General features: G+C 55.0%; 3 protein-coding genes across 6 annotated transcripts; 1 reads left to right on the forward strand and 2 right to left on the reverse strand.

Moving 5' to 3' along the window:
* Window positions 1–4,202, reverse strand: LOC311212518 (uncharacterized protein). 2 transcript variants are annotated; one of them, XM_084291927.1, is made up of 2 exons: window positions 4,070–4,202; window positions 1–3,597 (listed from the first exon to the last, which is right to left on the reverse strand). In XM_084291927.1, the coding sequence occupies exon 2, from the start codon at window positions 3,562–3,564 to the stop codon at window positions 2,698–2,700; it is 867 nt and encodes a 288-aa protein (XP_084148053.1). In that variant the 5' UTR covers window positions 3,565–3,597; window positions 4,070–4,202; the 3' UTR covers window positions 1–2,697. The 2 variants fall into 2 exon arrangements, with proteins under 2 accessions (XP_084148053.1, XP_084148054.1); XM_084291928.1 differs by lacking the exon at window positions 4,070–4,202 and adding an exon at window positions 3,723–3,982.
* Window positions 4,203–4,234: 32 nt separating this feature from the next.
* SCLY (selenocysteine lyase) lies at window positions 4,235–9,319 on the forward strand. 3 transcript variants are annotated; one of them, XM_084291924.1, is made up of 13 exons: window positions 4,235–4,304; window positions 4,641–4,802; window positions 4,885–4,985; window positions 5,076–5,223; window positions 5,594–5,721; window positions 5,851–6,015; window positions 6,318–6,424; window positions 6,549–6,585; window positions 6,936–7,019; window positions 7,151–7,253; window positions 7,411–7,486; window positions 8,099–8,286; window positions 9,182–9,319. In XM_084291924.1, the coding sequence occupies exons 2-12, from the start codon at window positions 4,652–4,654 to the stop codon at window positions 8,256–8,258; spliced, it is 1,260 nt and encodes a 419-aa protein (XP_084148050.1). In that variant the 5' UTR covers window positions 4,235–4,304; window positions 4,641–4,651; the 3' UTR covers window positions 8,259–8,286; window positions 9,182–9,319. The 3 variants fall into 3 exon arrangements, with proteins under 3 accessions (XP_084148050.1, XP_084148052.1, XP_084148051.1); XM_084291926.1 differs by having other exon boundaries at window positions 9,185–9,319; XM_084291925.1 differs by having other exon boundaries at window positions 4,299–4,346.
* Window positions 9,320–11,502: 2,183 nt separating this feature from the next.
* Window positions 11,503–14,327, reverse strand: SLC35G2 (solute carrier family 35 member G2). Its single transcript, XM_084291758.1, has 2 exons — window positions 14,260–14,327; window positions 11,503–13,063 (listed from the first exon to the last, which is right to left on the reverse strand). Exon 2 carries the CDS (start codon window positions 13,039–13,041, stop codon window positions 11,806–11,808), a length of 1,236 nt encoding a protein of 411 aa, XP_084147884.1. The 5' UTR covers window positions 13,042–13,063; window positions 14,260–14,327; the 3' UTR covers window positions 11,503–11,805.
* Window positions 14,328–15,962: the final 1,635 nt, after the last annotated feature.

Below are 15,962 nucleotides of genomic sequence, written 5' to 3' on the forward strand. Positions count from 1 at the left end.
TATGTTATATTAATTTATTTGGGACACACCAAAAAAGGAAAGTCAACAACTGTTAACGTACAAAAGTACAGAATCTGGGACAAGATTTACTGTCCTGATTAAAAAGGCACCATGGTCCCAAAGAAGAGTAATCAGAATACATCATTATAGAAATCTCCCCCCTGTTGCAGCAGAAACAGAGCCAGGCTTTGGCTCTATCCACAGTCAAACCCAGTTAAAAAACAAATATGATTTAAATGCAATAAACACTGCTCAGCCTGTACACAATGTCATGAAAAGAATCACAGCCTAGAAGATGGTCATAATTATTAAACAGCAAACGATTAAGTATGTAACTGAGGAAGACAGCAGGCTTCTGACGTCTTCAGCTCAACTTTCTGCAAGACACATCAGTTAAACTGAAACCAGTAGGCTGAGTATGGGGCTTCTGAATGAAATGTAATTCCCTGTGGTATACAGGAAGTCAGATTCGACAACCTTAAATTCCCTGAATCCCTGAAAATCATGAAGCGCTATACAGCTGTGTTCCATACTCAATTCAACCCTGTCGGATTTACTTTACACGCTAGCACTTATACTTCATCTATATTTTTAATACAAAGGGAGTTTTACAGCAGTTATTACAAAAACATCTATTTCTGCGAGGTCCGAGCTTGGCTATATTCCCTGCTGAAACAGAGCTGCTGGTGTAAAAGCCCAGTGAGAGGCTAGAGTCCAGCACCTCAGGGCTGGAAGGCAAATAGTTTAAACGTGACATCATTTGCACGGGGAAGCCAGTGAAGCACGTCAGAGAGAGGAGGAGAGAGAGGGCTGCGATCTCTCAAGCAGAGGAGGCTGAAGGGTGTTGCAGAACGCGGGTTCGTGCAATGAAACCCGTAACGACACCAGCAGTGACGCGGAATGCACTGCGTTCACTGGATATTCTGCAGCCACTTACCAAGAGGAACTTCTCAGAGACACAGGGTAAAGATCCTGGCAATTAATAAAGAGCAAGTTCACTGGGAAGCCGACGTATCACTCAGAGCTGGACAAATCCGTCCCTAGGCAGAGGGACAGAGCAGATACACGCTGCAGCCTGACTACGCAGCAGGGCCAGGGCTGCTGCTGCTGGGCTTTGCCTGGCTCCGCTGCATCTGACTTGGAACAGCAGCTACCTGGCGTTTCATTCCTCCTTTGGCATAGGACTTCAAAGCAGTCCAAGAACTGATTCATCAAAGTAACAGGAGCTGTCAAAATTATTTGTACATGCATTTATTGTTAAAGGAAGCAAAAGCTAAAGAATGAAACAGCACAAGTTAATGTCAGTAAAATGATATGCAGGACATCTAGGAAAGAAACGGGGAAAAGCTGAGATACTGGAGTGGGGAAATCAACGTTCACACTGAAAGGTAAATCTGAAAACCAGGCAAGTTTGAGCTCTTTCTACCAGAGTATTTCTGTGGACAAACCAAGACTTCACTTTGTGCTGTTAAATGTCATCTGGCAAGCTCTGGGAATCTCACCGGAGAGATCCCCAGCGCTGGGTTCCGTACAAAGTTCAACTCTCTCATCTTTAAAAACCAGTAAAGCAACCCTAACTGAGAAGGGCAGATACCCTTGTACTGCATGTATCTAAAATCACAGACACGTCACTGTTGGGGATATATGTGGGCAAGAGGATGACACCTTTTTCAAACAGACTCTTGGTGGAAAACTACCACTTCCACCCCACTGGTCTGCACGTACCTACAGGGGGAGGAAAAGCAAGCCCAGACTTCGGTGCCTTTTGCTGCAAATACCACAGCTACACACGGGGAAGTTTTTTTCTTCCCTACATCCTAAGATGACAGGACAGTGCAATGGTTTCTAAAACTCTTCCCATTTTAAGCTGAACGATGCAGTTTGCATCCTTCCCTCTATCTTCAGACCACTCCCCCTCCCTGGGAAGATAAGACTACACCAGTTCGTTTAGGATTCACACCTCTGATCCTAGATTAGGGACTTTGTATTAACTCATCCAATTAGAGGAAGGTCTATCCTGATCAAGGAAACGTCGTTAAAATAGAGTCCAGAATAAAGCATCCAGAACCACCGCTGCTTTTACAGCCAAAGCACTCAAATGCCTCCTGATCCCTCTCTCCCTCCCTCCCCAAGCAGAAGAGCAATCCCTCCACGACATGACAAGACGCCTCTCTAGGACCGGGTAACACAACGTGAAAACCAGCTTCCTTCCTCACAGAAACGCCAAATTCTGCTGAAAAGGGCTGAAGACCTCTCCCTCCCACGGAAACCAGCGGGAGCGAGGTCTCTTCAGCACATTCATTTCCTATTAGCAACAAGTCCAAGTTATTTCCCTGCAGTAAATCAGTCCTGTTAGGCCACCACTGGCTCAGAAATGGTGAGAGACTTCCAAAAACCCACCGACGTAGACAGGACCTTGGAAGAAGAGGCTCATGCACTACATAACCTTACATCATCCGCTCCGTTTGAGTCTTCGTGTCATTAGTCGCCGACTACTTATCCTTCCAAGTCCACGTGGTTTAGTCCTTGTCGCTGTTGTTGTCGTCCCAGCACCCTTCCCCGGAGGCAGGATGTTCCTGAGCTCTGGCTGGGTATCTGCGACACTCACTTCCAATTGATTGTGGGATTTCAAACTTGCCTAACGTGTGTACTGCCACCTTGTACTCCAGCAGCTCTGCTTGCTGACCACAGCATACACTAGCAGTTTTCGACCTTCTCCACAGTCTCGTAGAACCCAGGCCTAACTCTCCTGATGCTCATCCGTATATGCTGGCACTCCAGGGGCATGGCATCGCTGGCAGGAGTCGCGGCACCGGTGGACCAGGCAGTGCAGCGGCGCTTCCTTCTGCCCCTCAGCGAGAAGGCAGGAGCCCCTCCGTTCTCTTCCTCAGCAAGATAGGATTCATCCACGCTCGTGCCTTCATCCGATTGCTCATCACTTTTATACGTCATTTCCTTCGATTTGTTTCCTTCCTTCTCCTCCCTGGCAAGCTTCCTGAAGTGCTCCAGACACTGTATCTTCTGCCTTCTTTCCATCATCTTCAGTTCCTGCTTGTCCGTGAAATCTTCGTAGTACATTTTCCTTTCGCTTCTTTGATCTTCAAGAAATTTCCATTCGATGCCAGTCATTTTTATTCCACTGTATTCCTCCAATTTATTTCTCAACTGCGCGTCTGTACAAAATATGTCAAAGAGCTTCTCCGAACTCTCGTTGAATTTGTCTGCTCTCTCCGTAAAAGCCTGGTTCTGTCTCTGCTTTCGGGTCTGATACAATCGGGTAAACTCCTCGTACATTTTGAGGATAAGTTTCTTTATATTTTGCGTTCCGATGGTGTGCAAGTTGCAAACCAACCAGTGCTCTTGCAGGTGCTCAGCAAGCAAGTAGGCTGCATCCTCCTTGGAGCGCTGGGCCTGGCCCGCTCTTTTGGGCTGCAGTAGGTACAGCATGTTCTGCACCACATCCTTCTTGGTCGGCAGTATTCCCTGGGTGAAGCCTGAAGACTCCACGTACTCAACAGATCCCAGAGTCTTCCGTGCTTTCACCTCGCTATCCAGTGCTTCCATCACTGCTCGCTTATCCCGCGGTTACGACATAACCTGAAAGACAATTTGAGAGGCGCTACGTGAGCGGGGGCATCTTTCCCCGCACCGCCAGCGAGCGGAGGGCAAACCCCGCTCAACACCGCCGGGCCGGGGCCTTCCCAAGGCGCTGCGGGGCCTACCCGCGGCCGGTCCCGCCACCCGCGGCCAGCGGCGCCCCGCGGGATCGCTGCGAATCGCCTCAGGCTGCGGCCGCCCCGGGCGCCGGGCTCCGCTCGGGGCACACGCAGGGCCCGGCCCCAGGCCCCGCCGGGCGCTGCTCGGGGCCCGGGGCGCTGAGGGGGCTCCGGGGGAGGCCCGGCCCGGCCCCGCCGCCGCCGCCTCGCCCCCCGCGGCCCGGCCCCGGGCGCTGAGTCACGGCGCTGCGGGAGCGGGGCCGGGGCCCGGCCGGGGCCCGCTGAGGGGGCTGAGGGAGCCGGGCCCCGGCCTGCCCCCGGCCCGGCGCGGCCCCTCCCTCCCCGGGGCTCACCGCCATCTTGGAGGGGGCTCTGCCGAGCTTGCGCAGGAGGGCGCGGGGGGAACGGGCCGAGGTCGCCGCCGCCATCTTGGAGAGGGGCAGCGCCGCGGACCGCTCCCGCCCCTCTCCGCCCCGCCCCGCCCGGCCCCAGCGGGCACGCGGCGGAAGTGCGCAGCGCCCGCCCGCCTGTTCCGCCCGGCTCGGGATTGGCCGGCGCGGGGAGGCGGGGAGGGAGCGGCGCGTGACTGTGAGCGCGCGCCTCGCGGCGCCCCGCGGGAGGGGGGAGGGGGTAAGGGAGAGCTGGGGGGGGGACTCCCGCGCGGCCCCCGTCCGGAGCCGATTGGCCACGAGGCGGGGGCCGCCTGCCGGGGGCCAATGGGGAGGGGGGAGTGCGGGGCGGGAAGGAGGGCGGGAGCTGATTGGTCGCCGCACGGGTGGCGGCTGCGGGCGGCCAATGGGGGCGGGCGGCGTGGCCGGGGCGGGCGCCATTACTGCGGGCGAGGCGCTGAGGGGAGCCCTAAGGGGAGCCCTGAGGGGCCGCACCCAGCGCGGGGCCCCCACGGCTGCGCCCTCGTCCCCACAGCACCGGGAGCGATGGGTGCCGGGACGGAGCCGCCGGGCCCCGCGCCCAGCAGCGTGTACCTGGACTACAACGCCACCACCCCGCTGGCCCCCGAGGTGGCCCAGGCGCTGGGGGAGGCTGCCTGCCAGGCCTGGGGGAACCCCAGCAGCGCCCACCCGGCAGGTAAGGCCTGGGGCAGGGGCTGGGTGCGGGGGCTGTGGGTGCAGTGACAGCAGTGACGGAGCGGCTGGGCCTGGCCCTGCAGGTAGGAAGGCCAAGGAGCTCATCGCTGGCGCCCGGGAGAGCCTGGCGAGGATGGTGGGAGGCCGGCCAGAGGATGTCATCTTCACCTCAGGGGGCACGGAGGTGAGGGTGCTGCTGTGTGAGGAGGGTAGGGAGGAACGGTGCTGTGCTTTCTCCAGGCGTTCATTGTTCTCTCTGTGTTCCTCGCCCCAGGCTAACAACATGGTGATCCACACTGCCCTCAGGCACTTCCAAGAAAGCAAGGGGCAGGATGGGGCCACGCCGCATATCGTGACATCAAGCGTGGAGCACGACTCCATCCGTCTGCCGCTGGAGCAGCTGGTGAAGGAGAGCCTGGCAGGTGAGCTGGGTGCTGGTACAGGGACAACGAGAGGCAGGTTGTGCACATTTGGCCCCAGGCTCAGGTTTGCAGCATGGAAAGCAGGGAATTTGCCCTACTGGCAGTTTTGCTATGCTAAAGGTGAAAAGCGGACAAAGACAGGGACCTGCTTGCTCTGTGATGTTCCTCTTTTCCCCCCTCAAATGGCACTGACTCCTGCGCCCACGTTCCCACAGGCTGCATGTTTTACCTGGTTGGCATCTGATGCTGGTACCCTCTGCTGGTATGCCAGCTGCCCATGTAGCCCTCCTGCCCTTTCAGCAGCGTTGGGACAGCCCTGGACACTGCTGCGCTGTCCAGCAAACCTGAGGGCTTGTTTCTTGGCTTGCAGAAGCCACCTTTGTGCCTGTGTCCCCGCGAAGTGGGCAGGCCGAGGTGGACGACGTCCTCGCTGCGGTGCGGCCGACCACCTGCCTGGTTTCCATCATGCTGGCCAATAATGAGACCGGGGTCATCATGGTGAGTCTGCGGGCAGCAAGCGGCACGGGATGCGGCCAGGAAGGTGTCCAAGAGACATGGTCACAGAAAGGCCTTTGATAAGGGGGAGCAGACAGTCCCTGTGATACAGACCTTTCTCCTTCCTGCCAGCCGGTCTCAAAGCTGAGCCAGCACATCCACATCCTCAACCAGAAGAGGGTGGCGGAGGGGCTGCCCAGGATCCTGGTGCACACGGATGCGGCACAGATGATTGGCAAGGGGCGCGTGGATGTGCAGGAGCTGGGGGTGGACTACCTCACCATCGTGGGGCACAAGGTACAGCACTGCTCGCACGGCCCAGTCGCCTTCGCAGATATCCCTGCTGGGGGGACCTTGGGTGGCTCCCACAGCATGGCCAGAGCTGGGCAGCTGCAAAGGGCTTTTGGGAGATCACTGCGGGGCTGCGAGTCCCCCAGGTGAGAGCTGGGGGACAGCCTCTGCCAGTCAGGGGCTTTGTTTGGAGGGGCTGCAGGAGGTGGCTGAGGCTTGGGGACAGCTCTGGGGTCAGGCAGGGTGCCCATCACGGGGCACCTGGCGCTGTGCCCACATGGCTGGTGCAGCTCTCTTCCTCCCTGCAGTTCTACGGCCCGCGGATCGGCGCGCTGTACGTGCGTGGCCCTGGCAACACCACCCCGCTGCACCCCATGCTCTTCGGAGGGGGACAGGAGAGGAGTTTCCGGCCAGGGTAAGGTGCCCGGTTGGTGGCTGAACAGCCAGGGGTCACAGGCGGGGAGGGGCTGTGCCCTGAGGCTGGAGAACAGACTTCTAGTCCAGTGAAATGCAAGTCCCTACCCGCTCTTCCCTTCCAGCACTGAGAACACCCCTATGATCGCTGCCCTTGGCAAGGTGAGTGGGTGATGGTGGCGGAGGAAAGGCTTCTCAGGGCTGCTGCCTGGCAGAGCCAGCATGGACGCATCCTGCTGCACTACTCCACCTCTAGAAGTGACAAGCTCTGGGTGCGGGAGGGCAGGTGAACTGCAGGGGAAGGAGATCGGACTTCTGGTGCCAGTCCAAGGAGCTGCTTCCAAGTGTTGGCTGCAGGTTTTGCCCCGCAGTCTGCCTGGCAGCAGGGCAGGCACAGCTGGCACCGCTCTGCAAGCTCTCGGGATGGGACCGGGTGGGGGCAGCTGCTGGGAGGCTGGATGTGGAGGGAGCTGTCTGGGGATTGCTGAGGGAACCTCTCTGGGTCTCCTCAGGCTGCAGAGCTTGTGAGCAGGAACTGGGAGGCCTACGAGGCCCACATGCGGGATGTTCGGGACTACCTGGAGGCCAGGCTGGAGGTGAGCGGATCCAGTTCCTGTCCATCTCTCCCCTCCTTGGGACTTGTCCTGCAGGGTTCGGGGCCTTGAGGGCACGCTGGGACAGAGCTGCTCGCTTCCCAGAGCTGTCCGCAGCCCTCTGGTCCTTCCAGGCATCCTTTGGGAAGCAGAGGCTCCACTTCAACAGCAAGTTCACGGGCTCCAAGCGACTCTGCAACACCTGCAACTTCTCCATTCTGGGCCCAGGCCTTCAAGGTAGCTCTGCTCCCACCTCCCCTGCGCACGCTTCCCACGGGGAGCTGCGGGCCTGAGGCACGTGGGAGCTCGGCCACGGCTTGGGCACGGAGATGAGGCGGGCAGCGGCCCTCAGAAGGAGCCTGGGCACGGGGAGACCCGCGTGTGTGTGCTGCAGGGCGCAGAGTGCTGGCTCACTGCAAGACCCTCCTCGCCAGTGTCGGGGCTGCCTGCCACTCCGAGAAAGGGGATCGGTAAGCAGCCAGCTGGGCCAGTGCCTCTCCTCCCAGGAGAGAGGGGGGAGGCAGGGAGAGGGGCCTGGGGGTGGCTGTGGGCAGCACTGCCTGGAGCAAAGCGAGTGCAGAGCTTTGCTGAGAGTAGCACAGGAGGTTGTTGCATAAAACACGGCTGGAACACGTGGCTGCTGCGGGAGGGACTTCATTCCCCTGGGCTGTGGTGATCCAGCTGAGCCTGGAAGCACTCCTTGGCGTGTGGCACTGCCGGCAGTCTGCCTGTGTCTGCGTGCCTGGCTTGCCCAGCCAAGCCTGTGTAGGGTTTCCAGAGGGCTCCTTTGGGTGTGCGTGGGGCAGCAGCTGCTTTGGGGCTGGTTTAGAGCGGTGACATGTAGAGCTTGCAGTCCCTGGAAGTACTGGGGAGGTTCTCAGAGGGGAAGAGCCAGATCTGCCCCAGGGCAACGAGCTGGGTGTGAGCAGATGCCTTTGGGAGGTAGGCAGGGCACTTCACTGGTTTGCCTCGAGTGCATCTGTCCAGACATGCTCCTTTCTATGGCTCTGTGAATCTCTCAAGCGATGTGTGCACTTCTTTGGCCTCCCAGTTAAACCCTCTCCTCCCTGCCTGTGTTTCAGGCCCTCCTCGATCCTGCTCAGCTGTGGGATCCCCTACGAGGTGGCGCAGAACGCCCTGCGGCTGAGCGTGGGGCGGGACACCACCCGTGCCGATGTGGACCTGGTTGTGCAGGACCTCGCGCAGGCTGTGGCACGGCTGGGCGAGGACGGAGCCTCGTAGCCCCCAGGACTGCCCAGCTGCCCCCCAGGTTCTCGGGGTGGGGTTTTGCTCTGCTTCGTCCCTGGGAGCTGGCTGCGGGCAGGGCAGGGAGCAGGAGCTGCATGGTTGAGGTGGCCACCCCTTTTGTGGCGGCTGTGCAGGGGCGGGATGGTGATAAGCTGACAGCAAGCCCCTGCCCACAGGATGTGCCCTTCCTGTCCTGTGGCTGCAGGCTGAGTCAGTTTGGACTCCAGCTCTGACAGGAATAGCTTTCTGCCCAACGCCCCAGCCAAACTGAGCCAGCCTGCAGTTTGGAATTGATGTGAGGGAAGCGGTTGGCTGGAGGGGGAAGCGAGATTCCTGCTTCATCAGCGACGCGCTCCTAGTTCTGCTTAGCTGTCTGTCAGCTCCTGCTCGCAGGGATCGTGACGGGGCTGCTTTGTCCCCACAGTGCATGCCCCTCGAGCAGAGAAGCTTGCTCAGATGCTGGGGGCTGTGCTGGGGAGGGGGCTCTGCTGCTTTGGGGCTGGGGCAGCTCACCAGGGGCCTGCTCGGGACTCCCCGCTGCATGGTGTGCTCAGAGCACCTTGCTGTCCAGAACTCCTGGCTTGCCAACACATTGACACGTGCTCAAAAGTTGCTCCAAGCTCAGCTCCCTCCAGAGCGTAACAGGCATGGAAGCTGCAGGGGTTGGAGCCTTCTGCCCTGGTTGTTTTCCCCAAAGGAAGCCAGCCCGCTGCCTTCCCGCTCAGAGGAAGAAAGGCCATCTGGCCCCGGGCAACACGGGGACTTGGCAGCAGCGCGGCAAGAGGCTGGGCTGGGAATTGCGCTGCTGCTGCCAGAGCCCTGAGCTCCCAAAGGATGCTGTGGCTGGGAAGGGGGCAGGCATGGCTTTCCCAGCACAGCGTTGCGTTACCTGCTCCCCTTTCCTCCCCTCCTTGCAGCAGGCAGAGCCCCTGGTGCCAGCTCGACGTGCTCCAAAAGGAAACAGCAGTTGTGCCTGCCCTAAATGTGTGCCAGCACTGGAGGAAACTTGTCACCCCTGCGTGCCAAGGCACTTGCTGCGATCACTGCTGTAGGAGGACACGCGTGCCGCACACAGGAGGAGCACGGCAGCTGGGCTGCTCAATCTCGGGCAATCTGCTCTCCCTTGGTATTCATAGGAATAAAAGTAGTTGCCACTGCTGTGGCTCTTTCCTAAGTAAAATGTACTTTCTGTGGTGTTTTGGGGGATGCAGGGCTGGCTGGGGTCCTTAGAGGGATGTTTTCTCCCCTTGGTAAATGCTTGTGGCTCAGACCAGAGGCACAACCTGCTGAGCGGGGAGGCGCTGCCCCAGTCCTCAGGCAGGGCCGCAGTCCCCCAAAGCCTGGGGGGCCCTGCTCACGCCCTGCTTGCTCCCTGCTGCTTGAGCTGGGAAGCCCAGAGCAGCAGTGGTGACACACGGGGCCCTTTATGGGCAGCACATTTCCAGAGGGCTGAGGTGCCTTGGGACTGCCTGGGACGTGTGGTAGGCACAAAGCCGCCACCTTCTCTACTGCTGGTTTCCTTCTGGGCCGGTCCTGCGGTGCCCTCTTGCAGCCCTGATGGGCAGATGAGCTCTGAACACCCAAGTTTCCCATTTTGGATGGCAACCACGAGGATATCCTCAGCCAAAACGCTTCAAAACGCTTCTTAGGGCCATGCTTCAGCTCCAAGCTGCAGCTGGGCTCCCAGTGCAGGTGCCAGTCCAAGGCTCAGCACTGCGCCCCTGCCACAGAGCCTGGGGTTGGGTGCACAGAGGGGGCTCCGTACTTGTGCCCCTGCTGCCGCACTGCTCGGGGGCGTGTGAACTTGTCACAGCGTGCCTGCCACCTGCTGCAGGTGCTTCCCTGATATCCTCCACACATGGAACAGCATGGGTGACTGGTGACACCTCCTGGTGGGGGGGGCCTTGCGCCCCTTCCTCTCTGGTGGTTTTGGGAGCCTGGAGCCTCTGGGCCACTGAGTGCAATGGCTTGGGGTTTGCAGCTGACAGAACAGCGGGAGGTGTCATCTTTGTTACTCTGCAGGTGGTCAGAATCAATGGGCTTGTGATGCTCTCTGTTATCATGAACTGTTATATCTGTTAACCCTTATCAACAAGGAGTCTTGTTGATATCTTATCTCCCTGTTCAGAGACCCATACTTAATCTATTCCAACCGTTGCTGTGGTTTTCCAGCTCAAATACCCTAAGAGAGCAATTCCCGGCAAGCAGCACTGAAAGCCCCGGCCTCCTCCTGTGCCTGGTGGGCAGGGGGTGCAGAACAAACCCGTCGCGTGCTCAGATCCTCCTGCTGTGTCGTGTCACAGGAGGACGAGAAGCTGAGAGCCAACGCGCTGCTGCCCAACCTCACCCTGTTAGCAAAACTCACAGCAGAGCAGGAAAGGTAGGCAGGGGGATTCATGCAACTGCTGCGTCGCAGTTAGTGGCAGAAAGCACAACTGCGGCCATGTTCTTAGACACCGGTCTTGCTGTTTCCTAGCCATACGCTAGCACAACCAGGAAGCAAATTTGGAACCATAAATCAGATTGACGAGTCAAATGGGTTTTGTAACTGAATTGTTAAGATCCAATCACGCTGACTTCAAAAAACAGTGGAAGAGGACTAGGGCTTTGGTGTTTCCTTAGGCTGGGAAATGAATTTAGGGCTGACTGTCCTGGGAATGGCTGAACAGTCACTAGATGCCCGTCAGGCTGTTCCTCGTTAACACCACTGTTCGCACCTCAGTCTCAAATGCAAATCTTGTTTTTCCCCTTGTGTAATAGTTAAAACATCTTTTGGGAGAAGTGGTTCCAAAGAAAGAACATTGCGCTGCTCCAGGGGCAGCTTTTTTATTATCAGAGATCTTCCAGGTCTTGGAGACCTCTTTTACAGCTGGGGACAGGTGAAGATCCAGTTTTGGGGGCTGTTTTTTCCCCCTCGCAAGGGGTGGGGGAAAGAAAACCCTAGAAGTCTGGGCTTCCTGTGTCAATTGAGAGAGAAGTTTAACCACAGAGCAGAAAATGCTTTACGGATGGATGTATTCTTTTGTTTATACACACACAGGAAACACAAGTACCCATCACAGAAACATTACCATTTCTTCATTTAGAACATTACAGCCAGAGTGGAAGGAGTGTTACAGAGGACACAAACGCTCTGCTTGACCATTGTAATGTTTTTACTGTTCATTTCCTACTACCCCAGCACACGGGACTGGCAGTCACCAGTGAATCCCTCTGTCTCCGTATTGCTTTATCCCAGGAAGTTGAGGAGGAAAATGCCTACGGTTCGGCCTGCACTTTGGCAGGGCATCTGTGCTTCCACTCACGCACCCTATGTGCTGCAGACAAAAATCCTTTTCTCATACGACATAAAAATGTCAGTGGTTGTACACACTAGAACAAGTTCACCTGTCACGGAAATCTGAAATTACCAATGTTGCTACATCAGCTGTGAAGATAAACAGTAAGGAGTGGACCTGACCAGTACACGAGAACACAACGGAGTTGGAATACGTCACTTTCACGTAGTCACGCAACCAGGACTGGACAACAAAACTGCGCTTCATTTAATGGAAGAATCCACAATCTCCTGATAATCCTGTCTTCCTAAATTCTTCCAGGACAGTTTATAACACGCGAGAAAAAAAACACTAACCAAAATAACTGCTCCCCCAATGAGATCGTAAGTACCTGGGAAGATGCGCAGCACGATGAGCTGCAGGACCATGGCGATGACTATCTCCAGGTGCTGTACAGTGCTGACCAAAGCAGGATGGAACTTGCTCAGGGCGTAGTAGACCCCCAGGAAGGCTGCCGTGGAGCAGAGGCAGATGGCAAGGAGATAGCTCCAGGTTTCTCCATCCAGCGGGACAATTGGCTCCTGAAGCACGAACATGGTGGATGCTCCCCACACGGTTCCCGTCCAACTGAAGGTGAACAGTGCTGTCCACATGCTGATGTTGTCTTTGATTGACCTGTAGACTATCATGGAGAGAGCAGTGGTCAAGCCTGCCATAACGGTCATGGTGTAGCCAAAAGCTTCCTTCCAGGTACTCAGCAAAGAGTTTTCTTCCTTGGCGATGTTGGGGATCATGACCAGACAGACACCAAACACGCTGCCGACGACAGTAATTATGTCTACGTAAGCCATTCCTTCATCTACCAGTAAAAAAGCCAAAATGGCACTGAACACTGTAGTGGTAGCCCTCCACATGATGGTCCCATTACTGGGGGGAACTATGGAGAAGGAAGTGTAAGCACAGGTAATAGAGATAACGTTGCAGACCCCGTAGAAGAAGAGCCGGAGTCTGTACCCTTTGGGGCCAAAGGGCGGCTCATGGTAATAACACACAGCGGTAAGGGACAGAACCTGTAGGACCGAGCGGATGAAAATCAGCTCTAGGGATGGCACTTTGGAACGATCGGAAATTAATCTCGTAATTAGAGCCACGCATCCATGAGCCACGGCAGATCCAAAAAGGACAATCCACATTTTCCTCGACTGCAGTATATTTCCTTCGGGAAAGTTCTGGAAATGCCCCATCTCACTGGCTTTTGGTAGTTGTGCCGGCTGGAGCTGGGTGTCTATCGTACCAAAAAAGGTCCTTCCTCTCTTTTTCCCATCGCTCAACAGTCTTTTTTTAGGGTTATCCTCCATAAATACACCAGTATCTTCATTACCATCCTCATATCCCTCTTCTCCTGGCTGGGGATAATGAGAAGTATATTTTACTGTTACCGTGTTGGGATGAATTTTCACTCGCTTTTTGACTGGGTATTTTGGGGAAGATGTATCCATTTCCTCGAAGAAACGTCCTGGTCTTGAGGAAAAAAATGGGGATGCACTGTTATCTTTTTAGGTAATGGACAGGGAGAGACTCATTAGTATGCAAATACTGCTAGTGTTTACAAGCTATTTGTATGAACCAAGTCCAAGTACTAGTACATTGGTTTTGGTTTTGCTTTAATTTTCCAGTCTGCTACTGCTAAATACCTTTGATAGTCAGGCCATTTGGATCTCCTTAAAAGCCAACTACAGAACTTCACTTTAGTCACTAATTTCTGAAAATAATGTACATTCTCATTATGTTAGGGTGCATAATGTTCTAGTATATTCATATTCTAAGAGGAAGTTCTCTTGCTAAAGCTTTTTGGATGGTAAATACCCTGTAATTATGAATTATACGTATTGTTAATTGCTTGCTAATGTTACAAGATTACGGAAAAAGTTTGGCAGGAGGAGACGACATCCTTGTTTGTAAACTGACAGAGAACACCGCAGGGAAACAGGGAGGATCCCTGAGCAAGTCAGCGTAGTACCTGAACAAACAACAAATTTTGTAACAATACTTTGACAGTGTTACAAACTCTTCTTTTCACGTCTTATTTCCAGTGATTGATTTTGCAACAGATTTGTTTTGCAAGTCTGAATCAATATTTAGTTATTTCACATAGAGAAAATTTGGAAGGGCTGATCCAGATGACTAACCAGGCCTCCCGCTGGCAGCCAAGGGACAGGTGGGTGCACAGACACCCCCACAGCAAGACCACCCCTCCACCTCCTGCTGAAGGTCCACTTCACACCACACAGCAGCGTGAGCTCTCCCCTCGGTGCCTCTGTTGGTGCACACTGTGACACACAGCAACGCACACAGTGCCACTTGTGTCACCGTGGTGGCATCAGCCTCCTGAGACAAGCAAACAATCCCTTCATGGCACCTGGTCATCAGCACAAGCACTTCTTGGGCTTTGCTGTTGCAGACACGTGCGGGGGGCTCACAGGGAGCCCCCCTGTGGCCCGGACCCCCTGCAGCTCTCCCCTGAGCGTGCCATCGCTGTCCCCAGGCCCAGGATGACAGCATGGCATTGGTTTATCACAGACACAGGGATGCCACCAGGATTACTTCGTTGTGCACGGTGCCCTCCACCACCAGCCCTTCCAAATGAAGCGGCAGCAAGGAAAATGTGATCTGCCTTCTACAAACACCACTGTGTCCCAGCAAATAAACATAATTACCTGCTTTTGAGAGGTTCAATTCCAAGCCCGAAGGGGAAAACACCTTTCTGTCATCTACATCTTTGTCCGGCTGTCTAAACAGAAACAGCAGATGCTCTGATACCAAACAGAACGGGTTACAATGACCTTAGCACAGCAAGTAATGCTCAAGGTAGGCACAAAATGTTCTGATTGTTCAAAGTTGAAAATCTGAGACACACACTACCATGCCTAAGAGGCTGTGCTCCTGGGGAACTGGCAACCCCAGTGCATCATTATGGAAAAGATAAAGAAAAGAGCAAGCAGTCGGTGTAACCTTGCTAAAGCCACTCCAACCATCTCTCAGAATTACTGACTGAACTAACCTAAAGAATGAATGGTGCTTTGTGAGTGTGAGGTTCCTGCAGTTTAATAGCAAGAAAATGTGATCATCCCATGCCCACCATCCTGCCTCACTGCCTTTGCAGAGGCAAGGATGCCCTGGAGGACCCATCCTCCTGACCCAGCCGCCAGGAGTCCAGCCCAGCGTTGCTGGTCACAGCGGTTTGGTCTCTCGTGCCTACAGGGGACAGGTGTGGAGAGCACTGCAGTCCCTGTGCACAGGGCAACTGCACCAAGACAAGGCAGGCCCCGAAGATGCAGGGCCACAAGGGAGTGAACAATCGGGCTGTGGACAATCAGGCTGGATGCACGACAGCACATCCTCAGGGAGACACAGGGGCAGAGCCACAGAGCAAAAGGCAATGTCAGAGCAGGTGCCAGAGCTCTTCACTGAAATGCTTCTGTCGGGGCCAGGCTCAGCCTTGGCATTTTCTCCAGCCCTAATCTGCCTCAGCCAAAGCACTGCCTGTGCCTAGCTGAGGAAAATAATTTACATAAGAATGGGACAGGCTTCCTCTCTCCTCAGGGACTGAGGGTTATTAACCCCTTGCTATATCCCAGCTAAGCCGTCGCCTACTTCTTAGAGGTGGAGTGAGTGAATCTGGTAGGGACTGCGAGGAACGGGAGAACAATCCCAGTGCTGGACCAGGCTGGACTTGCCCAAGTAAGCGAGGTATCCTGGGGCACCGCCTTACTCTTGCTTTGGCAGGCTACGCTCCTGGCCTTGCAACACCTCGCCGAAGCAGAGATCAGTACATGTTAAAGGGGTCTGAGGGCAAGAAACACCTCTGGCTACTCAGGAAGCCTTCTGCTAGCACTCCTGTTCACATTTCTGGGCCAACCCTTTTTAAGCACAGCTCAGCTGACAAAATGAACTGTGCAACTAAATGCTGGAGGGCTCCAGAGTTTCCATTCACACACAGTGTATATACGGCAAGAAACCTGAGAAGAAACAGCTGAAATGCCAAGGAGAGAAATAAAAATAAAAACAAACAAACAAAGAAACAAAACTTCCAGAAACGTAAGCCAGTCTTATCATCTACTACTTTTTTTTTTTCTTTTTCCTTAAGGCAAGTTGTTAATTTCAGATTCTTTTAACAGGCAAATGCAAAATGAACTGAATGAGGCCAGGAAGGCAGTGCCCCTCACATCACAGCTTTTCCTACCTACTGTTTCCATTGTGTTTTAAATTCACAATTCTGCCTTGCCCTCCTCCCCACATCTTAAAATTAAGACCTTCTTGATCTCCACAATGTATAGATCAGGGACAAAGCATGAGGAAAATAATACAAATGGTGCACAACTGGCATTATTATCAGAGCGGCAGTGAATCCAGCCTGTAC

This window comes from Netta rufina, assembly GCF_964035555.1.
Source record: "Netta rufina genome assembly, chromosome: 9".
NCBI classification, from domain to species: Eukaryota; Metazoa; Chordata; class Aves; order Anseriformes; family Anatidae; genus Netta; species Netta rufina.